The 27,622-nt window shown below is 40.8% G+C and overlaps 1 protein-coding gene across 2 annotated transcripts in view; it reads right to left on the bottom strand.

Annotated features, from left to right (window-relative positions):
• Positions 1-27,622, bottom strand: part of MAPKAP1 (MAPK associated protein 1) — a 93,007-nt gene that overhangs the window by 37,025 nt on the left and 28,360 nt on the right. For both annotated transcript variants that reach the window (XM_051636218.1, XM_051636219.1), the window contains 3 exons: positions 15,676-15,848; positions 10,414-10,590; positions 3,968-4,077 (listed from right to left, as the gene is read on the bottom strand). In XM_051636218.1, coding sequence (XP_051492178.1) covers positions 3,968-4,077; positions 10,414-10,590; positions 15,676-15,848 — 460 coding nt within the window. The remainder of the gene's footprint in view (positions 1-3,967; positions 4,078-10,413; positions 10,591-15,675; positions 15,849-27,622) is intronic.

The following is a 27,622-nucleotide window of genomic DNA, read 5'->3' on the forward strand; positions in this document are numbered from 1 at the left end:
GGCTTCTCCATAACTTGCAGACATTCCCATGTACTTCTTCCCACTGGTTATTTGGGCATGTGGCAAGAGATGATTCAGTATTCCCATTAAGCCCCTGCTGCTGTCTGTGGTGGGACAGGTCACAGGGTCCCAAAGCACCATGTCAGGACAATCACGTCCTCTCCGAGACGCTGGCGGGGCCGCCCTTCACTCAGCTCTACACATACAGGTTATTTTACCACATGCATTTCCTGTTGATTGACTCAAAAACTAATATTTAAAAATGCCTGGAGTTCATATGTCTAAGGCAAAAGCCCTGTGACACTAAGAAAGGAAAACTGCAAGGAATGTGAACTAGTTTGGACAGTTTGCAATAAGGGTATCTGACATAGTGACTGAGCAGAGCTATCAGAACACAGCTTCCTTCTTCATGCTGCTTTCTGAGGAGCAATGGTTGGACCCCACTGCTGCCTCTTCTGCTGACCTGCATCTTCCCACAACCAGTAACTTCTGGCTTAAAGTTAAATTGCAGTCAAAAGTATTCAGCTCCAGCCTTTTCAAAAAAGACACAGGCATTTTTCCATGGACATAGCTCACAGCACAGCCAGGTGAGCACAGAACAGCATGAACCCAGGCTCTGCGCGACCGCTTGTCAGGAGAAACCTCCCGCGCCAGGACGGGCCTTGCGCTGCAGGAGGTGGGTGAGGGCTGGCAGCCCAGTGGATGGCAGTGGCACTTTTAAACAAAAGTCAGAAATAGAGAAGCTCAGAAGGTCCCAGACTCTCAGAGGTGACGGAGGCAAATGGATTTTTGGGAACTCACAACTCAATTGCTTGCTGAAAAACCTCTCATAAGCTGCAGACTGCTGGTGGAATGACACAGAGAAAATAGGTGTAATGTTTTAGCCCTGGTCACACGTGAACATCCTGACACACAACAGAAATCCTGCTATTCCTTCCTCACCCAAAACAGCCAACCAAGGTTTGCATTTTCCTACAAACATTGGACCAATTCGAAAATTGTCATGTGAGTCAGTGTTGAAAACAGCTCAGAAAACAGTTTCTTACACAAGTCCTTGGAAATGGCATAAGCCATAAACATAATAAATTCTTTTGTCCTGTGAAGAGTGGTCTGGAGGCACACCGAAAATGTGCAGAAAAGTTCACAGTTGTATTAAACTACTACAAAAGCTTTAAATAAACATGTTAAGTCTATTTTTGGTTAGTACTTTCAAAAAATCAGAACAACCAACCTAAAAGGAAGCATTGCTGAATGAAAAGAAATGCTTTTCCTAAATTATGTCTTATCTTTTATTCAGAACTTTGACATCCTAATCCACTGCTTAATAATGACTTGAACTCCAATGGCACAGGACTGCACTGTGCTAATGGGCTGATCTCAAATTCCATTTATCTGTGCATCTCCCAGGGAAAGGAAGAGGCATATCCACGGCGAGTATGAAGAATCTGGTGGCAGATGAAGAAAGATGACAAACCCTTTCCTGATCCTGCTCTGGTCTATCCATGCTGACCGTGGTGGCACCCCAAGTGTCAGCTGTCCCTTAGCCCCCCAGCATTCCCACCCATTCTGCCGAGGGCAGCCAAAGGGGCTGGGAAAGGCTGGTTTGGGACCCACGGGTGGAGCAGGGATGGGGGGTCCCTGTGTGCTGGGATGGGGGGTCTCCTCTGTACAGGCAGCTGCCATTTCTGCTGGTTTACAGATGACAGGCAAGACCCTCCAGATCCCCCCACAGTCTGCAAACTGATGAATCACTGTTTTGGATAAGGGAAGTAACTGGGAATAAGGGAAGCTTAATTAATTATGTACTAATTTCAGACATAAATACCTGAGAAGTGTCTTCACCCATGTGACATTACATGACCATTTCAATAATGAATCACAAATGCTCTACAACATTTAAAAAGCAAACTAAAATTTAAATATTTTGTTTATGAAATTCAATGACATAGGGATTCAAGCAGAAATCTCTCACTAGAGTGATCACTGCTCACAGTGACTCCAATTCTTGGAGCTTACAACTGCAGGCCCTAATTCTGGATGTATCTATACACCTTAAATTGAAATCTGCAAGCAACACGGACTACTTCAGGATATCCAATTACACATTCATATAGTAAATATATCTGTAAGTAATCATAAGTTTTTTAGTCATGACTTCTACTGAGGTTATATCCCCAGCAGGGATGACGGTCATATCTCAAAGAGGTGAGAAGTCACATGGATAATTTATAAAAAGCAAATGTAAATTATATCTTATGTAATTAACCCCCCCCCAATGATTCATACATGCTTACACACCCTGTCATTACAAAGGTTTCTGAGCACGAGTGCCAAGACAGTAAAAATTAGTGTCTTAGGTGAAGGCATAAATGACAGGTCTGTTCCATTTCTAAACTACTGAGTGAAAGTAGCAAAATAAAAGCAAAACCAAATTTCAAATGGACAAAGAGCAAAACATCTGTTACACGAAGGAGGAAAGCAGTTTAAAGATTGAACTAAGTGTATCCTTTAGCCACTTCCCTTCAGGGAAGAGAAATCTGACCCTAGGAAATAAACAAAAGTCACCCAAAAAGTGAACAAAAGAGGTGTTTGAAAAAAACAGAACACCATTCATCGCAGCTAACGACTTGTTCATTATGAGTGATGATGGATAAAGACTTCTCACGCTGAGATGAAATCAAGATTTATATGCATTGTTTCCTCTCCCAACTTGTGGGAAGATCATCATCATTTAATTCTATCTCTGCGGCCAGTGATGGGCATCCAGAGAGCTGGTTATCAAACGGCGCAGTCAGCTGGCAAAGCCGGGACGTGCAGTTGGCACATCTGGCCCGAGCCGCCGCAGCCGAGGGTGAACAATGAGGCCTGGACAGCGGCCAAATTGCTGCAGACGCTGGCGGGGCTCATCTACAACCACCCCCACCAGCAGCTCCCTCTCTCCTCTCCTTTTTTTTTTTTTCTTTTTTACGAGAATCAGATTTTCATTGCTTCATTCAATTGCTCTCCTCTGCCATTTTTTACAGCTCTTATCGTTCCCTTGGAATATGGCCTTGAGACAGCTCATCCGTGTCCTTCACTGTGTTATCTCTTCTAACTTTTATTAAAACTTCAGCTCTCATCCGAAGATAGCTAATTAAATCCATGACAGATTATACACTCGTTTAAAAATTGCACTGAACTACTTTTTCTAAAGAAAACAGGGTTTGTTTTCTTTTCCCATAGTTAAAACTAAGGGTATGTAAGATTTCATTCATTTACAAAGACAAGACCCTTATCTTCACCTAGTGTATAGACAGGTTTATATTAAAGTTCCTTTGTTGTGTGACAAGACGGTGCAATTTCTCACAGTAATTATATCTTGTTTCTGGAAAGATCTCTCAGCTTATATTTTTGAAATATACACACACCAACATACATGTCAATGTACATTTACACCTGGAAAAGTGTTGCTCTAAAACGTCAATGCAAGTAACGTACATTTTTTTTTTTTAAATCTTGATGTGTCTTAACTATAACAGTGCTATTTTGACAACATTGCAGAAAGTAATTTTTTATTTTTCTCTACAAGTAACGATGACTCCTTTAAGTTATTTAAAATCAAACTAAGCATAATTTTCTTACATAAATTAAAAGTATACAAATTCTGGCAAGGACTGTTTTCCTGTACTTCCACCCATCATCTCAATTACCACTAGCTGGACTTGAATGCAAATGGCTTTGTTATCATAAATAAGTATTTGCAGTAATGGATATACTGCTCTGCAGCAAACATTATGCAGCTCCTCCACTGTCTGCTTTTTGCCAGTGTCTAGAACACAAACCTCTGCACAGAACTGCTTTTGAGTGGTGCAGAAAATCATAATACTCACAGAAAAACAGAGCATCTTTCACAACAGTTATAAAGAGATACAAAATATGCTCACAGAAAACACCCTACCCCCTTTATAAAGTACGATAAATAACCCACCTGAGCCTCTCTGTGATCCTTTCCTTCTCTTTAAGGCCTTTTGTAAGATATCCTTCATGGTCACCTTCATACTGTCCACCTGAATAAGTGAGAATCCATGAGCAGCATTTCTGCAAGACAGATGAACATGCATTTTTACAGACTCATCATCATCAGGCAGCTCACTGCAATTTTCGTTAGCTTCAAGCAAAGGACTCGTTAGGCACAACAATTAACAAAGCTGTGCTATCAAAGGAAGAGGAGAAATCAAGCAAACTCCCTTAGAAAGGCAGAGACAAAAATGGAGAAAATGGATTGAGATTCAAGGTGTGTACGGATTTTCCTGATTTATCTTTATTTTTGATCAATTTGTGTTCGTCATTAAAAAAGAAAAATGAGCAAATGTACCTGCAGGGCTCTTCACCCACACGTTCCTAAGTCTCTAGGAGGTTTTGCAGTGCATACCTGGGAATCAGTTGCAGTGTCATTTCCATACTGTCCCCGGCAGATGGAACACATCATTTCACAAAACAACAATCAGAAACCACAGCAGCTTTGCAGTGCAGCATTATTTCCAAAATAAGTAACATGCTTTTTTTGGACGCATTTTTGTGAACTTCGTGGCCCAGAAGCTCACAAAAAGGTTCAGGACTGTGGGGTCCTGCAGAGGAGACCACACTGGGGGACACTGCCCACATGCGGGGGCACGGGAGGCACCTCTGCCAAACACTGATCGTGGCAGCAGCGGACAATGTAACAGAGGAGACACCAGATTAATCGGTCAGGAAACACTGTCCCTCGGAGCTGGCGTCACTCTCTGCTGTGTCAGTAGATGTCACTGCAGGCAGAAGGACTGATGGCAGCTCCGGGCACTGCACAGGGGAAGCTGGTTTGCAAAGCTGCCTAGAGAGAAGCTGGGTATCTGGCAACTAGGAATTCCACCAGGGAGTATAGCTCTACGTGACCATCACAGCTGGAATATTTTTAAAAACAACTGGTGGTCAAAACTAGTCCAAGCAACATAAGGACGGCCTGAGAACCAGCCCCAAGTTACATGGTACTGGAAGATGCAAATGCTAGGAACACAAGTCTGGGCTCAGATCACTTCAGCCAGGCATCCCCAGCCCACGCCGTGACAGCTGCACAAGAGTTGACATCTCCCCTTGTTCAGTATACACTGACCTTCTCCTGGCCACTGGCTGCAACGCAGACACAGTGGCTAGTGAAGTCCCAGGCTGGGCACATACTGGCCACCAGACCCCACGCCCTCCTTGCAGCTACGGGGCAGTGGGCACCCGTGTCCCCCGAGCCCTGCTCAGCACAGACCCCCTCATCTATCCCCGGGGAGCTGCAACCAGGTATCGCTGCTGAGTGGCTGGAACAAGCCGAAGAGATGGTCAAGAAACCCCAGCGGGTGGTCATTTATGGATTACAAAAAATAAAAATGCCTGCCAGGCTGTAAGTGATGTACCAGAAGGGTCTGTTTTCAGAGCAACCCTGGCCCCTCAGACTCCTCACCATGCACAGCCCCACCAGGCCCTGCTGTGAAGCAGCGTTTCCTCTCATCAGCCAGGAGTTAGTCTCATCTGAATTTCATACTCAGTTCCCTTTGTTCCTGGCAAAATGAAACTGCCTAAAAGCCCCAAATTTATGTTCTCTACACCATTTATTATTTATAACTCTATCTTACTTGTCTTCAAACCAAATATTCTCAGCCTTTTCACGCATCTACTTTTCCCCTTTCTATTTCTGCCCTGTGTTCAATACAGACCGAGCAGGACTGAGCCCTGCAACGTGCACACGCACCTCACAGCTTCTTGCCTCTGCCCAATAGCACCAAAGTAATCACAGCACCAGTCTGAGCTACACCTAGTCAATTTTTTAAAGTGAAAAACTTCTTGTACAATCATACTATAATTACAAAAAGGAAACTACCTCTGTGCTTTTGTGTAAATGACACATTTGTCAATGAAGTGCTACAAGAAAAGCCTTCCACACTGGACCCAACCACCAGAACATCAACTCAAAAGACATATGGTGCCTCCAGGTAATTCATATCATGCTCTGCAATACAGAAATAAGGTTTCCAGAAAACCAAAATACAGGAAAACAAACTTTTTCAAAGGTGTTTTCCCACAAACAGAGCAGGGCCTGCAGTCTACACCCCAAATCTGACCACAGCTGCCCCAGCTTGGGGCTGCTTCCACCAACACCTCTCAGGAACCTCCTGAAAATGGAAGATTGTCCTCCGATTCCTGACACTTCAGCTGCTAGAGAGCACATGCTGCTGTTGATCCTGCTTGTGTTTCAGGCCATCCTGACTTGCTAAGTTCTTTCTATTGAGCAGCTGGCCTGAGAACTGTCAGACTAATTTTCCTGACACTCTATTACTAACTCATGCCTGAGCCATGGTCATTCTTTGCTTCAGAAGCTGGATCTCATCCCAGAACAATCTTTAAAAGTTTATTTTACTGATCAAAGCAAAATAAGAAAAACCTCTGTGTTTTACTATATTTAGTGTGCTATCCGGTAAGCGAGGCTTTGGCAAGAGCAGTGCAATGTAAAGCGCACCCCGCGTTTGTAAACTTTTGGATATTTGCTCTGGACCAGAGCCAGAGGCTCTGAACCATCCATCCCAGCCCAGACACATGGTTCTCCCCTCCCTGTGCCCTGGCTCCCCACGTGCAGTGCTGGTTTTCTCTAACAATACCCTGCAGAACCTCAGTAACGACATTTCAGCGCTCAGTAAACCCACAAATCTGAGCTGAGAGGGGATATAGTCCCAGAACAAATCGATTCTGACCTTGCCCCGGGGTCAGGCCAGCGTGTCAGCACATCCCCAGGGCAGTAGAGGAGGAGAAGCCCTGTGCTGTCCCTGGGGTGCTGGAGCAGTGTCCTCCAGGCAGGAGTCCTGGAGCCACCCCATGCCTGGACGGACCATCACCCACCTGCCGGAACCCACCTGGATGGGAAAACAGCACCAAGAGGCTCTTCTGGAAGAAATACACACCCCACCTCCCCGTGCCAGCTTCCCAGCTATGCTCTGCATTGATACTGTTCATGAACTGCCCTCACTCAACCCAATTCCAGCATATCCTTAATTACAATTATAAATTACATGTTTTAGCTTACTCTGCTAATGTGCGATACCTTTACTTTAAAAGTCAACACACTAGAAAACGGGACAGAGAAGCAGATGCTATTCCATTAATTAAAACTGCTGCTTACAAATTGGAAGCCAAAGAAATTCCTTAGCTTGTATTTTCCGTCATTTTGCAAAAACATACCTGGGTGACAAGGTTAAATCAAGCAAAGGAAATCCCTGGCACTTATCATCCACAGGCATTACTGATAAATTGTGCAGTGGAGGAATAAAGGATTACCTTCTGTATTTTTTCATTACACTTTTCTTTTGTTACAGAATACATAAATCCATTGTGGCACAATGTAATATGTATCATCGTGCTACACCTGTGGACGTTTCATAACGGCTGCCATGTCTGTGCAGTCAGGAATGATAAGTGAACCACCCGTGAATGTTAATGATAGTGATCATTCTGCGGTAACTTGGCTTTCCATCTTCTTTTACAGCCTCAGCACTGGAGCCAGGGTGGCAAGGTTCAGAAGAGGAAAAAGGAAACAACAGAAGAGGCAAGAGCTCCACAGGCTGGCGCAGGGGAAGGTGCAGAGCGGTGGCACAGAGAAAGGCAGAGTCCTCTCCATGGGCTCAGTTTGAGTAACAAAACAAAACTCCCACATTTAAAGGACAAAGGGCTTCTGTTCTGAACGAGAAACAAACTTTTCCAAAAGCTGCCTTTCTGATATGGAGCAATTTTTAATTTTTTTTTAACACTGAGATGGAATTTATAGCACTTAAAGCTCACTGCAGAAAATGGCTGGCACACTTGCAAGTGTCTGTGAGTGACTAATAACGATTTCCACTTGATCAGCACAAAGTCAAAGTTAAGACTAAAAATCCTAGCTGATGCAATGTACTTAACTTAAGCTGGGTAATTTTTAAGATTAAGTGCACAGTGATATGAACCAGAATAACTATGCCAGCTGCAATTTTTATTCTGAGCCTAAATTATCTTGCTTTTTGTGCACCTCAGGTCAGCCTTGGATAACCGTGCGCTCTAGGTTTAACTGGTGGGATTCTGACACTGCAACCAGTTACCATCAGACATCTAACCAGCCAGCTTCTGCCCTGACAACTTTCCTGGGGTTCTGCCTCTTCCTGTTCACTCTGCTGGGAGCCCAGCTTCTTCACTTCAGCACCTACATTCACTTTCTTACATTTGCATTTTATGAATATTCTAAAATACACTTTGTAGATTCTCTACACCCCTGTAAAAACTGTGACAGGCCTTGGGGACTGCTACTGCAATCTAAGCAAAAACACATTTCACAGCTTTGAATTGAATTTGTAAACTGTACAATGAAAGCCTGACTTTTAAAAATGTTTCAAACCTTAATCTAAAAGGTATAGCAAAGGTGCTGCTTTGAAAAATACATATATAGTAGTCAAAGCAATTTAAACATTGTATCAAAACAGAAAAGAAGTGCTAGAGAGCAGAGGAACTGTATGCCAAATTTAATTTGTGTGCCAACTGGCAGCTGAGCTACAACTCCTAGAAACACCATTAGATCGAATGTGTCAAGTTGTGATAATAAAATTTCCAGGGCAAAAAGCCTTAATGATAGTACAGATTTATTTTAAGCTACCTTCGTTCAGAGCCTTTCAGGTATTACTTCATCATCTCAACAAGTCTGCATTTACATGAATGCAGGGCTTTGTTTGCCTCCTCTAACAAATCATACTCGACATCAAAGGGGGCTGTTTGCGAATGCCATGTTTGACATTGGACAAAGTGCTCTTTCCACAACAGACATTTTCCAAAACGTAACTCACTAGACTAATGGGCAGCAAGAAGCCAGAATGACTGCCCTCCGTCTTCTCCTTGTGTAACTTTGCCAGAGTCCTTGGAACTTGCCAAATTCGGTCATGCCTGCTTAGCTTGCTCGACTGATTGTGCCAGAAAAGAAAATAAGACACAGATGTATTTGAGCTCTTTGAGATGCCAGTAAGAGAGACAGCTAATGGCTTCATCTCGACCCTCCCCTACCAGCTGGGCACAGGTGGGGGGATAATGAGGTCCCTCTCCCTAATCAAACTCAATTATTTACTACTCTATATAGCCACAAAGACATTCACATCCAGCATAGAATATAAAATGCACTGTGGGCTACTTCCAACCACTGCCACTGGGTATTTATAACAAACTCAAGTGGCTAAGAGTTTGCCTTGGCAGGAGTTTAAGTTTATAAAGTTTTGCAAACTGTTTCTGCTCAAACATGTCCTGCTGAAACGGGGTCGCCAGCGAGGTTCTGCAACTGTCAGCTCAGTCACTGCACAACATCTGAAAATATATCCAATGTGCAGGAGGGGTGAGCTCTGAAATAAAACACCTTGCTTCACCATGAAGCTTCTCAGGAGCCCTAACTTTTTCAACAGTGATTCAGTATTAATAAACATTACAAGTCACAAGCCTGACACAGCAGCAGCTGAAATACTTCAGCAAATGGAGGAAAAAAAAAAGACACACAAAATATAAAACCACAATTACATGCACTAGTAGGATGACAGGAAGAAGATGCAGAATTTAAAACAAATCCCTGCAAAAATAAGATAGCACGCATATGTAAACTCATGGTAGTAACAATCTTTAGATCAAGTGATGATCAAGTAATTCTCTATTCTAGGGGACACTTTAAAAATTCTAATTCAAATCTAACTATTTACAAATAGCTATTTACACAGGTAGCACAAGCAATTTCAAATTAACATGTGGACACGGCAAAAAAAAAAAACCCTCTCAGAAAAGCACTAGGTCTTATGACACAAATTCACTACTTTTTCTATCAGGCTTAAGACAAGATTTTGAAGTCCAAACAGCATAAGTTTTTCCTGCTAAAATTCAATACATTTTGCCAAAATAACTAAAAAGTCACTAGCAAGATTAATTCCCAATACCTGTTGAAAAGGCTTCTGGATATCCAACCTGAATGATTTTGTAATTTTAACTCTCTGAAGCTATTATATACGTTATTTAATTTATTATTCAGAATATATTTTTCATTAATAAGCAGCATGGCTAGAGGAAAATAAAGACTACGAGCTCAGACTTTGTGTAAATTCCAACTACTTCCTACTGGGAGAGCAGCTCAGTGCTCATCACTCTGGTGTGCAGAAGGATTTATGTTCCTGCCACCAGCATTTACTTTTCTCCCTGCCTGGTGCCAGGCCCTGGGCAGGGCACGGCCTGCAGAGCCACCCGCACCCCTGCCCCACCACCTCCCTGTGTGGGGATGGAGAAGGGTGGAGAAGGAAGGACAGGGAGGTGGCTGGGACATGGGGAGGTGGCCAGGACACCGGGAGGTGGCTGGGACAGCAGTGTCATACTCACATGCGGACAAAGAGCGACTGCTTGGCTGCCAGGCCAGGTGACGAGTACTTCTCCACCAGAGCCAGGGTGCTGAAGCCAAACTTGTGAATGGGCTCATTGGAATCCAAGGGTGGAAAATCTGTGTCCACCTCCCCGTCGTCCTCAGCAATGTGGAGACAGTAGGCGTTGACGTTGTCACTGAAACCAAGACAGAGCAAGTTCATCTGGAAGGGAAGCCAGACAGGAGGTTCCGTCCAGCTGATCAGTATCAGTTGCTAAGTGCTGTGGAAGACAAACCAGCAGAGTCTCCTCTTACAGGAATAAAGGCTTGTCCTGCCACTGGTGGCATGGATATAAATATGGCCCAACACTTCTTGCTACTATTAACCATGTGGTAACAGAAAAAACCCCGAAACCTCAGAGTAAAGCAGCAAGTCTTACTTCATCATTAACTGCAACTAAAATGACAGTGATTAAAATATACCAAAGCCTATAAAAGTTTCATGACTTCATAAAGCTGGAAGTAATATTTCTCCATTTGTGAAAATTTATTTATATGACTATTATGTTTTAGAATTACAGACAAACAAGCAGTGTCTGTCTGTTTTTCATAGATCAAGCAATTGTGGGGAAGTTTACTGAACACAGGCCTAAAAAGCTATCAGGCAGGTAGAAAGTGTTATTACTGTACTTTATTAAGTACAGGGGAGGTAAAAAACCTGTTCAACATAGTAGCAACAACTACTAGGAAAGCTACCTTTTCTAAGTATCTGTTCAGTCACTAAAACCAGTTAAAAATTAGTACAGACTAACAAGCAGAGCTATGTAACGCAGACCAATGTAAGGAAGACATGAAACAAAAATCTAAGCCTCTTTTGACCCACAAACAAAAGCCCATAGGGAAATAAATATCTATATATACAAAACAAAGTATTAATCATATTTTCCTAATATTAAAATCTACTTCAAAATCTCATACTATTAAGTTGAAAATAAGTATTCTTTCTAATTGTAGGTGTGCCAGCATGCAGGCCTTTTCCACAGCCGTGACGTATGGCTGGAATGTTCATGTGGCAGCATGTTTCTAAACTCTGTAGTTTAAAATTGGAGTTTTAATTGCATGATTGATGCTTAAATTAATTAATTTCAAAGTGTATGCTAATTGTTTAATTGGTCGCTTGATCTATATAGATCATTTTTTGAATTAAATGAGTTGATTTACAAAGTTTATTGATTGGATGTGACAATGAATTATTCCGCTGACTACCTGATTTGCAATTTTCTCAATTAATTCACATACCTTTGGTTGCAACTGTGCTTTACTGAGAGTGCTTAGTCCAGGTGATCTATATGCACCTTGTCACCACTAAGACATTTATTATATAAAACAGGCAATGATGCATTACAATTAATGCAAGCTGCACATTTGCTAACACAAAGGCAACCCAGCAGTGTCTGTCACTATGAATTTTGAAAATAGAGCAACACAATTAAAGAAACTTTCACGAGTCTCTAGACTGCTATGAAGAACTGGAACATTGCTGTAAAATGAAGTTTTAACTTCTTCAGGAGTGCTGAAGTAACTTTTAGGGAAAGTTTTGAAAGGTTTGCACTGGGAAAGAACTCTGCCAGCAGAGGCCTGCTTGGGCGGAGGCACCTGTGCTGTGCCTGCCTGGTTGGGAACAGGTTAACAGAAAGGCCATGAATGATGCGGACACAGCTGATCCTGCTTGGGTCATGAGAAACGCCTGGCACAGTTTTCATGTCCTGCTTTTATTCTATTTAGATTACTACAAGCACAACCCCCAGGCTCAGCAGGCTCACTGTCCAGTGCGGTGTCACTCCACATCCACCTGCGCCACGAGATGTCCTGAACAGCTCCCAGCTCCCACCTCCCCACTGGTTTGCTAACCTATCTGCTTGACAGAATTCTGCTCTGTGCAGCCTGGAGTGCACTTAAAGCTCTGTATAAATGAAGTTAACATTTTCATTTTGTACTTGCTGCATTTGCATAATTCTCATTAAAGCCAGGGGAACACAGAGACATGCAGGCAGCAGAACAGATTTCAGTGCGGTCTCAAAGCAATCCAAGTGCCAAAAAAAAGGTGGTGACAACAATTTCTCTTCCACCAATTATGCTGAAAATACACCATGTCGGTTAATTCCCATAAATTAAAGGGATTACACATCTTCAAACATGGAGTGGGTTCCTGAACATGATTAATCTTAATCTGTGTTACAGATTAAGTCACAATCAGTTGAAGAAACAACTCCAATGGGTAAAACTGCTCTGCATTTTGTACCTACACCAGGATGAGATCAAAGCCCTGAACTTTAGGCTTCAAACTAGAAGATGCGAAGTCTTGAGACTGAGACTTTGCTGTGGACACAGTGTAAAAGTTAAGTACAACAACTGACAGATGTAATTGCATTCTTAACTTCTAAAAATAGGAAGTTTATCAGAATTTTGCAACTCACTATATATTTATTCCTAGAAAGGGATTTTGTTTATTCTTTGCAGGCAGAGTCCTTACAGCACATCTGCCAGGGGTTAGCAGGGAAACAGTGCAGTGGGTTATGGCTGAAGTTCATATGCAAGGGGCCAGGGCCAGGGTTGCTAACACTGTCAGTGGTTCCTCTTATCAAGACACTGCATAGGAACAAATAACACAATTATAATGAAAAAAGGCAGCCTAACTGAATGCAAAACTTTCTCAAACCTGTCAACTATTACTTATTTCAGACTCTTACATCTACCTTTCAGGAAGAAGAATCAGGCAGTAATACATTCTTTTCCTAAAGACAGAAGGGTCGTTTCTCTTAATCACGAAGTCTACAACCTCCTCATTATTCTCAAATTGTGTTACCAGCAGGCAAATTTGTCATTCTGCATGCATTGTGTATCAGATTTGAAGCATTCTCTGTATGTATTTTAGTAGTGACACAATGACCCCAGTTTTTTTCATTTTATACTCTAAACTGACTGAATCAGGAACAAGTATCAGCTGTGGAGTGCACAACCTACACCAGCTCTTTCCTTATTTGAAAATTATGAGAATTAAGTCTATAGTTAAATCGATCCTTGTTACAGGACAGGCAGTCAGCAATGCCAAAGAAAGATGATGGAGACAAGAGAAATAATTAAGAACTACACAAGGAAACAAACTTCTTGTAATCTTGAGGCTCTGCCCCTTCCTTTGAGCATTTGTAGGCAGATGCTGAATTGCTGCTGTTACACTGTTCTGGGGAACTCAAGCCCCCATTGTATATTTTGTTATTTCTGTCCTGAGATTTGATTACATTAGTCAGCCTCCTCAGTCATGATCACTCTCTGACACATGGTAACACCTTATCCTTCAAGGCAGACAGTGACATTCATTTCCTCCCACTGCTGGCTTTGGCTGTGGGCACTGATGTTCCACAGAACACCTCTCCTCATGAGCAGTGTTCCATTTGAAGTGTGCAGTGCTCCCGAAAAATACACGTGTCCAAAGCCTGACATGAGTGGTGTCTTACTCGTTAAAAAATTAGCTAATCACCCACAAAGGACACTTCTTTGAACTTGTGATGGAACAGCAGAAATTAATAACAGCAAATTAAATGGCACCATCTGCAAATAATTTTATGTTTCTTCTCTAGTGTAAAAAAATGACAAATCAAACTGAAGTGTTTAACCTCTAAAACATCTCATATGTTTGTTGAGAGGAGCTAAGGGAAATCTCATATCCAAGGCAACAATATCTGTGAAGCTGCTTTACTGGGTTGCCCTGCATGTACAAACCAGAAATGAACCAGTCCTTTAGAAGGACAGTTCAAGTGACCTCTCAGCACTTCCTTTTCCCCCTCACAACTGTGCTACATCAGGAGAGAAGACTGCTGAGTCCTCAAACCCTTCTGAAAAATGCTGAAAAAGCAAACTGCAAAATTCAGCACAAAAAAACCCCATTCATCAAATATTCCAGGAACAACAAAGAAGTGAAAATTAGCTCCTATAGAAAAAACAAACAAACAAAACTGTTCATTTCTTTGTACCAGAATAGTCACTCACCAGTATCTGCTACTAGTAACTCTGTAATAAATATTTTAAGTTCTTATTTTATGCTCTACGACCCCAGCAAAAATGGAAGTATTTTAGAGAACTGTTTTAAAACCGAAGTTGCTCAGATGAGCAGCTCTGAAGTACCTGTTGTACCTGCCATGATAAAGTAACAGCTCTGACTGAACACCACTAGTTCTCCAGCACAGCAAACCCATCCATTTATTCACAGAAATCCTAGGGGCAACATTTCTTCACAATGAAGACACAAACAGTGAGTCCCAAAAATACTGAAACATCCAGCGATTTCTAAAATTTCTGAGGCCAACACAAATGTTGCTCTTTTAAGCCATGAGCCAATGTGACTGAGTTGAACATCTTACAGAAATTATAAAATACTCCATGACAGAGGTTTTTGAATTAAAGAATGCAATTATATTCATAATTTCAAAGATAACAGGTATTTATTTTGTTTTCAGGGTCCTTATTTCCATATCTTTATCTTAGTGCTATCTCCAGGATGATAACCTGGAAAGAAAAGCACCTTTAGCCCCTATACCTGCCAAATCTTAGAAAAACAGAAACCTTTTCACATGTATGTAATTAATTAAAGTCATTCTGTCAGCAGTGGGTGATAATGCTGAAGTTCTGCAACAGAATTCTTACTAGTTTTCAGGCACGCTCACTATGTCCAGTATCTACTCTGTGGTTTCAGGAACTCTAACAGTACTTTCAAGACACACTGTCACCCAGCACAGTGACTCCTCTCCCTGCACATCAGGAGGAGCAACTGGCTCCGTGCAGAGAAACCAGAGTCAGAATCTGGGCACCTTCCCTTGGAACACACAAGAGAGAGAGTTACAGCAGAGTTCTGGGTTCCGCTGGACATTCGTGTGACCTTAGCCATTAAGAACACTACCAAAAATAGATGGGACATAAAATAATGTCTCTGTAAGACCAAAAGAGAGAAGATTTCTATTATTTTTACATAAAGAGTGTTGAAATTACGATCCATTTACAGATCCATGGTTTCATAGGCTGATCATTACACAGTATCTGGCAGTTTAATTGAAGGAGAAATGGATAAGGATGCACGTGTACTGCTCAAAGGGAAATCCTGACAAATGTGTAGGTGGTTTCTCAAAGATTTATCTATAAAAACATTGGCATGGAAATCCAGTTCATTATGTAAAAAGGCTACAGAGGAGAAAATGAAAGATCAAGAGGTAGTAAAGAAAGAACATTACTTCAGTTTTGGTTCCCGTCCCTCACTTGTATATTGCCAGCATATTAGTCCAATCAGGTCATGCACCTTGGCATTTGCTATCGTCACAACTGTCATGGGCTGCAGTTTGTCTTGGCTTGTGTGCAGTGGGAGGTAGACATCAATTTTTTTGGTTGCCGTTGTACCAACATGACCCTGTCGAGAAAATATATTTCATTAGAATGTATAAAAGAAAAAGCAACAAAGCTCATATAAATCTGGTACGGATGGGATTCTTTTCAGCAGAAAGAGAAAAATACACTGCAATGACTTAAAACTGGAAGAAGCCTGAACATTGAAATTCCAATCCTTTTATTGTTGTTTAATGCATCTATAAAAATGATATGAAATATTTGGCAATAGTTTCACAGATTTCCATAAAAAGCGTGAACTTCGCTGCAAGATCCCAAGTTTTTGAGGATTTAAAAAAAAGTCTAGAAGGGACATCAAACCAGGGAACACCACCTAAGGCCAGACCTGGGGCAAAATGTGGAGGTTAAGAGGCTTGACCTTGGTTTGCCAAGAGAAGATCAAAACCACACATACATACAAGCCATTAAACTACTTTGAACTATTTGAAGACAACTAAGAAGGATTAACTAATACTGGGTTTTACTGGAACTTACTGTATCAAAAAAAAAAGTATCTATTTGGCACTGTGGAGATTAACAAATAAAACATAAAATGCATAGCTGCATAAAGATCTATAAAGGTTGCATTACAAGAAAAAACATTTAATCTACTTCAGGTGGGGCTGCATCTTCAAACCAGCAATCTTCTCAATAGACTGTACATCCTGATCCCCTCTTCAACAGGACCCAAATGTAATGATAGATCTCTGTCTGTATACACATATGGGCCCTGGGAGAAGAAAGTGTTATTTGAATTAATCACTTGGAATTCTAAGTAACAGAATAAAAGGATTCAATACTATAAATCTATGATGAGAGTATAAAAGAGGGAGTTAAATGCCATGTGCTAATTTCGATATATTGTTAAAAACCATTTGATCCTTCAGTGTGATTATTAGTTAGAGAAATAACAGGAATTTAAAGATTATTCATACTAGCATAGGTAAAAGTATTATTAAAATCCTCCCAAATAGAATTATTATTTTTTTAAGAAAGCACTTTTACAGTGCAGATACTGCCCCTTCCCATGTTTTTACAGGGAGAAGAAATTGTTCCTGGTTCAAAAGGAAATGCTACAGTTGTAGCAGAATAGTGACATTCCATCCCCTTGCCTGGATGAGCCTGAAGAAGCCTTTGGATGAGCTGAGTGTGTGGGATCCTCCCATAGCCACGACCTCACCTCTCCATGGGGAATTAAGGTGGTATCAGGTAACAAATCAGCAGTCTCCAAGTCTGTCTTTGCCAGGTGCAAATCCCAGCCAGGGGAAGGCAGGAGGGGGCACAGGGCTGCAAGTATCCCTCACATTGTGGTCAGGAGTGGAGACCTGTGATTTCAGCTGCACTTGCATTTGAAGGAGTAAATAGCTGTTATCAAGGAAATGAATGTGACTCCTTGGCATGCTAAGTTACTCACATATTTAAATCCAAGGATGGCAGAATCATGTCATGCTTAGTCCCGATAATGGAAAAACCAAGAAAAACTGACAGCCAGCTGTGGGAGTGGATGCCAAGGTTACCAGTGATACATGCAGCATAAAACCAGAGGATGGACACACGTGCCAAGAACTGAAACTAGTGACTACAAAGACCAGATTATTCCACTAGCCACTACTACAAATTCAGACTGTTTTATAAGCACATGATCCAACACACATGCATTTACAAAATTCATAAAACCCATCCTAGGGACCCTGACCATACAGCTACCACAAACAGGATGGCAGCTTTCCTTGCACTGCTCTTTGCCTTTGCCCTCCCCTGCACTGCTGCTTTGTGCTTATGGGGCTTTTTAATAAACTTTTCTTTGTTCTTCCTCACTTCTACATCTCCTCTGCCTCCTCCAGTCTATTTTTACCATCTTGCCTGTCCAAACTCCCCCATTACTGATAACCTTGTTCTCATACTCACAAACACACATCATGAGCATCAAGACAGGTGACTTAAACCAGAGGTAACTTGTACACATCTTAGGGACCTGCCTGCTCTGAGCGAGGGGAGCAGTAACACCAGCAGCAGCACTGGGAAATGGCTCAAAAGCATCACTACTACACTCAAGATCTATTAAAAAGCAAGCAAAATATTTTTATTAATTAAAAGTGCTTCAAAACCAATTGCCATAAGATACAAGAGAGGCTGAAACCCAAGATTCAGAAGCCAACTAGACTGATAGTAAGGAGAACCTTCACGGTTATGTTAGGTAGGAAACATCAGCACAGCTTATAAACACGTGGGTCAAGGCTTTGACTGATCAGTCACCAAGTCCAAGGGGTCTGGAGGAAATCTCCACTGTGGTCATTGCAAGTTGATGGTATTTGTTCTGAACCAGCATTAGAAATCTAAACCATCAGACACTTGTCTACAGGATGGAATGAATCCATATTCTTAGCCTGATCCTGCAAAATATTAATTGTATCGAAGTCCCACAGAGCTCAATTGCTTACCTGGGCAAAGCTCATTAGGTACCAATCTCTAGGTGGTGGGACTGACTGAAAAGGATCAAACTATTGGTCTTGGTGGCCAAGACTCAAAGGCCCAGCCAGACTGGACCTAACTAGCAGCAACTTGGGAGTTTATACAGTGCTTGTAGTCACTTCTTTGGGGGAGTCATTCAGAACCAGGTTACAGACACCACTGGAAGCATAATTACTCTTTTTCTCCCAACTAAAAATCGTATTCCAACTGCAAATGCTAAGGAGACCCAGAAAATAAAGTACAATTACCTATATTCAAAAAGGCAGCATCAAACTTTATTAATAGATCCTGTATAAAATTCACTGGAAAATCTATTCAGGGCCAGCGGCCTTACCATTTGGAGTTTCCTTAATAGCCTCCAATAAATCTGGGAAGCATAAAGGGGCTGTTAAATTAACATTTTCCTGATCTGTCACCTGTGGCATAGTTAATTTGTCAAAAAATTCTTTTAGCTTGTCACTGGACACTGTATATTCTGACAAATGAAGTCTGGAATAAAATTGACAAAATATCTCGTTAATTTTCTAGGAAATCACAAATCTGATTCCATTAAGGTTTTATTGTTAGAAATGTTCTCTTCCACCAATTCTTTAAGGAAATGAGGAATAACTGGATACACAAAAAACATACAATAAATCACATAATTTTCTTAAGTCTTATTATTAATGGATTCTCTTTAGGCTGCCTGGTGCTCTCCTGCACTCAGATCTTAGGAACATTTCCATTTGCTGTTTCTGTGGCATTTTCATCTCACTGAAAGCAAAGAGGATGTTTCACCACCAGCAATTCACTGGAGGAGGCTGGTGCTGTGCAGTCCACACAGGCTTGAAGAGGAAAAAAAACAGAGATACTGTTGCCTAAATTACTGCAAGTGTGGTGTGCACATAAACAAAACACTTAATTTATTTGTATTTCTGTTCTCTCTGTTTCTGCCATCAGAATTCTCAGTGGTTGGCACATCATTGTTCTTTGGCACATCACAGCTATTATTTTATGCTGCTATTCAAGAGCTGCACAGAATTGTGCATTATTTGACATGGCTGAAAAGTACAGTCTGATGAAATCACAAACTTTCTGCTGTTTTTTATAATTTAAATTAAGTGGATCAATTTATTTTTATGCATTTTCATAATAACAGAGGCTGAGCTTAGGGAAGTTATTACCATTAATCAATTTCTTCTGAAAGAGCAACATGATGTGTAAGACCTCCTGTGAACCTGTGCTTCTCATGTTGTCTCAAATAAAAACAGACACAAAATAGTGCTGAAATATTTGGGGATATATATTAATGGCTGGGGTAATTACAAGAACATAAGCAGCACTAACAGCATGTGCATCTGTTGCTGGTGCTTCTAGACACAAGTGCTGGAGTGAAGGACATGCCAGGCACCTCAGATGATCAATTTTCATGGATTTCCTAGGATTGTATTTGAAAGTTTGGCAGTTAATTAGATAAATACTGGTTACTACAGTTGACAGGAAAACTACATCTAGATTGATCTTCATTGCTACATACAATTTTAGAAATATCTGTATCATTAATGTTCTGTAATAAAATTAATATGCTTTAAATATAAACACAGTATGTTAAAGTACAGAAGAAAATACACATATATAAACTCTCTCAATTATTTTAACACAAAACTCTAAGACGGAAAATCAACCTTTAATCCAAGTCCATGAGTAAATACACACCTTCCTCCAGTACCCAAAGGATTTATATCCTGGATAGATTATTGTGGGGCTGGTAACATTCCTCTGGCTGCCACAGGCAGTGGGGACAGTCGGTCCATCCCCAGGACACCTCACTCCTAACCCCAGTGCAATGGAAGCTAAAGAAACAGGCTCTGAGCAAAGGGTGCACACTGTACCCTTCTCACCGCCCATCTGCTCCACTGCACACCCCAGCAGAAAATTAAAACAAAGCCCATAAACATTTCCTAGAGAAAAGTGATTAATTTTCAAAAATAATAATTTACTGCATCTTCCTGTACAATAGAGTTCTGTGTCTAAATGTTATATCACTTTAAGATTAAATGTTCTAATGATATAATGCAAAGATTTTACTGAATCATTATTTAGTGGGAGTCATAAAAACCTCTTAAAATTAATCTTTCATGCACATCTAGCTTATCCAAAGTTAGCATTTAATTAGATGGCCTTGGCACGAATGAGCTTACTACTTTATTTGCTCAATCAGTATGTGTCTCTTCAGTAATTATAATTAATTCAACTCATTGACTCACCTCCCAGCAAACAATGCTTAACATTACATAAAATGGAAATAAATGCTTACCATTTTTGCAAATGTAAAATTTCTTCTCACTTTCAAACTCAGTGAAATGTTTTTTGGTCGCGGTGACAGGGTATTTCATACACTACACAACCCAGCAGTCACCTCCTGAACATAACTTACTCAGATATGCATTTAAGCCAACACAGAAAATACATTAAGGAGAAAAAATTGAGATATATTAACTCAGCACTAAAAATACAAACGGAAGTTCCAACAATTAGAACACGTGTTTATGGCAATACAAAAGACTGTATTTTCCTAAGATGACAATGAAAAGCATCATTTTCTAAGCTCTTTAAAAAAATTAATTTAGAGCAATTATTTCTTTATCCGAAATAAGTGGGAATAAAAGTCATATTCACTCTTAAGCAAAACAGCTTTTGAGGGGCTGAGTGGAAAAAGAAGGGTCACCAAAAAGAAAAGTGTAGCTGCTCAAACATCTGTCAAGGTCTCAGTAAGGCCGCGGCAGAGACCCTCATGCTGCAGCACAATGAGGTGACGCTGCGGGTTGAGGTTCAGCGCGAGCACAGGGGCAGCAGAGCAGGGCGAGCAGCACAGCCAGCAGGGTTACTATCCAGAGCCACAGGACCCAGCAGTGAAACGTGGAGTTGCAGCTACTGATTGTGGCGAGGAGAACAGCATCTAACAGAACATGATGGTTAAATATTTGTAATACTGGCTGTTCATTTCACTTGCGCTGCATCAGAGCTGCAGAAAACGCCTGCTCAGCTGCACGTTATTAACACCCAGGGCACACGGGTAAGTCCCAATGCTCATCTGAAAACCCAGGGTAGTTGTATCCCTGTTCTCCAACACACCCCACCCCACCCTGCTAATGCCAAGGAAGAATAATATTCACTTCATCAGGTGGCTAAGCCAATACTGGTATTTCTCACTACTCCAACCATATGATTTCTTTTGTGACTTTTAAGTCACTTAATGGAAAATACCACCAGTATATCCCTGGGCTGAGTGGCCTCAGCTCGACAGGCAGGGGACAGGCCACATCTGGCACACCTGCCAGGCCACACTGTCCCTCAGAGGAGCTTCAAAGTGGTCCCTTTCTGAGGAGTGATTCTCCTTTGCGCCATCCTAGCTTGTGCAGCGGAGTTAGCAGATCACAATGTAAAATTCCATTAACGTTGTTAAATACTTAATTTATCTTATTCACACTGTCACTATTCATAAAAATTTAACCCAGTAATTTCCTGTTATACAAAGCATAACAAAGTATGAATATTTAACTACAAGGTAAATAACAAACTATTTTTTTTAATTCTAAATTGGTGACTTCACTTAGCATGTCTGCTTTGTATAGCACCACACTATTTTTCAATTAAAGGTCCAGATGTTTCAAAGGCTCCAGTAGGCAGCAGCAGTTATGAGGAATGCATTCTCTGCATTGCAATGATCATTACAACTCCAGCTCCAGGCTGTATTAACATACTCATGTTTTATTCTGGCCCCCCTCCTAATGTACCAGTTAATTATACAACACACAGCTGAGAAACATAACCTCCAGAGCTGGACAGTTTCCTTCCATGCTTCCACCTGAGCAAATTTTTATATGCACCTCAGAACTATGATTTACATATACAACTACATAATCAAGTATCCCAAATTACTGCCTGCTCCTTCTTGGCATTCACTCCCACAACTAATAAAACAATGCAAGTCCTAAGCAATGAATAAGACATAATTCTTGTAACAACATATTTCAGTCATATCAACACACAGCCATCCGTACAACTCACTTAATTTAAAAATGTTTTACTTGAGGTGCTATGAATATGATTTCTTGTAATTACTTTTCCCTGAGAAGTTTTCTTTGGAATAGAGGGAGAAACCTCAAGCCTGTCCCCTTGGCAGCCCCAGGGTCCCTCCTGTTGGACAGGTAGCAGTGCCAGACAAACAGCCCCAGTCCCCCTGGGATCCTGGCACCCCGTGGCAGTGGTCAGGCCAGGCAGCACCTTCCCTGCTGCACTGAGCAAACCCCGGGCATGGAGCTGCCTCTCCAGGGATGCCACCCTGGCATGGAGCTAACCCTGGGAATTAAACCCTCATCTGTTCCCTTTCAATAGTTCTGCTGAAGAATGAAAACACATATCCAGATTTATCAAAGTGCAATTGCTGTAGCTGCAACAAAAAAACATTAATTACACAAAACTGTCCTTAGTTTCTGTGTAGTGAAGAGGAGGAATGGCCTACTTTAGAAGAATTATTTACGTCTTAGTAATAAACATTACAATTTAATACTGAGGAATAGACTTATTCTTTGTAATAACAAAATGCAACAAAAACTTGTAATTAAAACTACACCATAAACATTATTTGTATGTTAAGAAATACGCCACAATATCTTTTAATGAACAGATGCTATACAAAAGATAAACGTTTTCAGAAATAGTCAATCCTTAAACAGATCAGCCTCTAATCCTATGTTTCTGTTGCACAAAGCAGACAGCACAAGTTCCTCGAGGACATCAGCCAACCTTAGGTGGAACATTTTTAATACATCACCGTGTCATTTTTTAATGTGCCACAATCTATTAACCACATGGCAAACTAACAGGGATTTTAAAAATATGGGCTTTATAGCTTTGTGCTGGTGATTAATTAAATAAATAGCCAGCGTTTCACAAATCATCCCTCTAATTAGTCCAAACCAGACACTCTGCATTCCCTGGCACTCCTGCCATCTGAAGCTCACAGAAGGGCAGGAGGCTCAGGGACGATCCGGAGCCACCGGCCGGGCAGCCCGGGCTGGCACGGCCTGCGCAGCCCCCGGCACGGGGACCGGCTTCACAGGTGCTGCTCTCAGCTGGAACTTGACTCCAGCTGCTTGAAAAAGATGTTCTGGGTAATTATTCTGCCTCATCCTGAAGGAAACCATGGAGATAACAAAGAAAACAGAGCTATATCTGGAATTTGACCTGAAGTAGCGAAGCTGCATGTTGCAGAAAATGAACAAATATTAAAGGCAGCTGCTAGAAAAAAAATCACAAGCTAAATGATACATTTCCTGTCAAAACATTTCAAAGTTGAAGCTACAACTAATTATATGCAGTCCATTCAAAGAAGCCAAGCAAGGCTTATCATTAAAATGACTCAATTATTCTTAAAAAAAAATTAAAAAAAAATTAAAAAAAATCATCTGTAAAACCTGCCTGAAATCTCATCATTTTTGCTGTGCCTAGCTGGGTAGATCACTTCCCCCAGAGCTCAAATTAAACTCTTAGTATGTTTAAGTTTTACTACAGGTTTTTCTCCAAATTATTATTAACTGGAATTTCCTGTCTAGGAAGGTTTTTATGTGGAAACATGTTCTGCAGTGTTAGTGACATTATCACCACAGCTTTTTCCCCCTCAATTTAAAAACCATCAGAGACACAAAATCTGACACAGCAGCCAGGTGCCCATGGAGGTGGGGTTTCACCTCCTCCACCAGGTGACTTCTTTCCCAGCATCAGTCACCAAACCTGGCCCTTTCACAGCAGTTCCCTTGCCCTGGAGAAGGCTCCAAGCCTGCTCCTGCTCCCAGCTGCTGGACTGGGAGCTCCAATCATGAGAAGAAAGAGCCCAGCCCTGGGAATGTGATCTGTGACAAAGGGCTGGATTACAGCAAGAGAAGTCATGTAGAACTTGACCTGGTTATAGTACTTGTCAGTGAGGTACATTCATGTCATCATTCTTCTCAAATGAAAGCATTACTAGTTTTAAGAGGCTAATGAGAATTATTTTCCTACTTGTTCCAGGTTGGCAAAAAAAGGAATTTCACATGGGAAAACCCAGGTTATTATATTGCCTTTAAAAATTTGGTGTGGGGAATAGTTAATAAATTTGCAATAAATAATATCATCTAAATTTAAAAAGCAAACAAGAATAAACCAATTACAACTCCATTTAAATTTAATGTTTAACTACAAAACCAGAATTCTTTGGTTTCTGATACTATGGTGCCTGAACAGACTCATGAGAGCCCTTACTCTGCAATTAGTGTCCATCTTCCAAAAAATATTCTTCAAGTACAAAGATCAGAGTAAAGGCACAGGCTAAAAGATTATCCTTTGAGAAATAATTTTTAAAAATGCTTACCTCCCACAGAAGTTGTCTCACAATAAACATTTTTGTTAAATTTATACATTCAATCCTCCTGCAAATAGCAGACATTGAAAACATTTGCTAATAAAACATTAATATTTCTTTGGCTGTTAAGAATCTTAACTTGTGAATACGTTTTTCATTTGGTTTGATCTGTAATTAAGAGCAAGATAATGACATTAGTAAATTGCTAAAAATCAATTAGACAGAATAAAATGCAATATGATTCAGCCAAAAGATTAACAAGTGCATTATAAAACATACTTTGAAATTCCTTAATTCTAATTAAGCTTGCTTTAAGTGACCATTGCCTCCAATGTGTTTTTTATTTAAATGCCTCAAACTGGCCATTCATTAACATTTTCCTGTATGTCTCATTGTACTGTCTGTTTTCCTTCCTTTTCATTTAAAAAAAAAAATTACATTTCATAGAAAGAAAAACCCTTTGGATGTTTCTTGTCAAGGTCCTGTATTGACTTTGGGCGAGGCCAGAACCACTTAATGAGCTTCCACCTGTACTCACAATCATCTTCAATCCATGGCATTTGTTGAAATTAAAATATTCAAGCAGAACTTTTATTTCTGCCCTAAACCCAAAGGCCTGTACCTCACATTTCAGGCACACTTTCTACTATCTCCTTCCTAAATAAACTACCTGGTGAGGCAGCCAAACCCTAGCCAGGCTCAACCTCCCCACCACGTGCTCAGGGGTCAGAGCAAGGGGTGCTGACAATTGGCATTTTAAAGATGTAAAAGGTATTTTTAAACATTCCTTTGTCGGTGCCTGCAGTGAAACTGACTGGAAGCAGGAGGGGTGTCCTGATGCCACCCACCCCTATGGAGAAACGGGAAGCACTGCAGCCCTGTTACAATCACTCAATAACTTCAGTGTCTTAGAATACTGCTTTCAGACATCGAGCATGCAATTTTTTTTCCTTGCTATAGGAAGAATTTAGGGTTTGACCTGCATCCTTACCAAATATAGCACACCACACCATTTTATTCATACATTTAATAAACTTCCACGTCTCCAGTGCTCATACCCTCTTTAGAGAGGAGTGTGCCAGTTTGAAAACGGCCAAGGTAAGAAGGTTTTTGCAAGTACCAAATTTTAAGTAAAGACACGTGGACAGAAACTGCACATCATAAACTTGTACCAAATTTAAGGACTACCTGATCTCAACAGATTTTAAGCACAGTTTAATTTTAAACAAATTGACCAGCAACGTCCCTAAGATCAATCAACAGCATCTTCAGTAAGGTATTAACATCTGCTTTTTTATATTCTTCTTTCAGAAGTCTGAAGCATCTCTTCTTTCCTCTCCTTGCCCCCAAGGAAGTATGGAGAAGAGTGAAGCTAATTACGTACTCACATACAGCATAGCAAATCAGGTAAATTAAACCTGCATTTCACCTAAGTTGCATGGAGTGCAAAGAACATTACTAACTTTTTTAGTTTCATACTCTAGTACTCCCAAGCAAGTAAGAGAGGAAAAAAATTAAAGTTTTCCTACAAATAGAAACTGTCACTTACTAGGATGTGATCTTTTCAGCTCATGCATCCTAAATGCATGCAGAGATATTATATGCACTTTCTATTTAGCAATTTAATTATATCTTTGCAGTCAGAGAGTGGCAATGGTTTGCAGTAATAATCAGGTGAAAGCATTCTCACATTAATATGCTGGAATCCGATGTGTTAATTTGATGCAACTTTGCATTGACAATATGTGATTAATTTGTTCTAAGGCTAGCTATGCTCCCAGCTCTGACAGTTTAAAATGCTGGGTTTCTTTATCCATATCACTATTTGACACGCCTTAGCCCAGTGCTTTGCTAGGACCACTGTTAACTTGTAATGAACTGGCTTTTTAGGGGGCTCCGTCATTTTTAATTCTGTCAGTGTCACCTCCTTGAGGAAAATTATAAGTTTCCTTAGGTGCGATTACTGCCAAGTGCTGCTGATAAGAGGTTTGAGAAAACAGGGTTTTATAAAGAAGTCAGTATTTAATCTGCTGAAACACATTTATTGCCTCTAGACAGATAAATATAATAGAAAGTTCTTTCATTTATAAGTAATTTTCAAGTCCTCCTTTACCTCCAACCCTAAAATAAGAACACCAAGACAACAATACCAATGTCTTAAGGCAAGAAGAGGTGCTACATAAAATTTATTGAAGTGACCAAATGCCCATACAAAATAACAGTCAATTGAATCTCTATCCAGCTTCATTCATATGGGATGTTAATACAGACACAAAATTGCTGTAAGATAAATAATCCAACCAAATCACTGAGGGCCCAATCCTTTAGCAAAAACAATAAAAACCAGCAATACAGGTGGTCCACTGCAGGACTCAAAGATGGATTCATCCCAAGCATGTTGCTCTCTTGGGAAGCAAGGAAAGCTCCTCAACAAATGCCCTGCAAGGAAAGCAGACTTCTAAGCTGAAGCTAAACCAGCCCATTGGATACTGAGATTTCTGGTAAAAGAAAGGATTTACCCCTCAGAGAAACGGTGCTTTGCAAGGCCATGGTGCAGCACAGAGCAGAACACATGTGCAGTAACCTTACTTTCTCCAGGCTGACCCAGAGCTGCCTCCCAGGCTTTTCCTAACAGGCAAGTCTGTGAGCAGAGCAAGGTGGCGGGTAACAAGTACCTAAAACCAGGTATTAGCCAGCTAGAGCTGCTGATGTGTGGCCATCCTGAACATACATTAAAAACATAAATATGTTAGCTCTGTCTCTAATATTATGCTTCTGACCTTTGCAGTAGTGTCAGGACCTCTACATAAAACTGACAGAACAAGCCAGGGTTGGACAAAGCATTTAAACAAATCCCAAAATTCTCACTGACCAGATGCTCCTGCATCTCCTGCCTTCATCAACACTTTCAAAATCTCTCATATTTATTTTGCACAGCTGCTTGT

This window comes from Apus apus, chromosome 19 (genome assembly GCF_020740795.1).
Source record: "Apus apus isolate bApuApu2 chromosome 19, bApuApu2.pri.cur, whole genome shotgun sequence".
NCBI classification, from domain to species: domain Eukaryota; kingdom Metazoa; phylum Chordata; class Aves; order Apodiformes; family Apodidae; genus Apus; species Apus apus.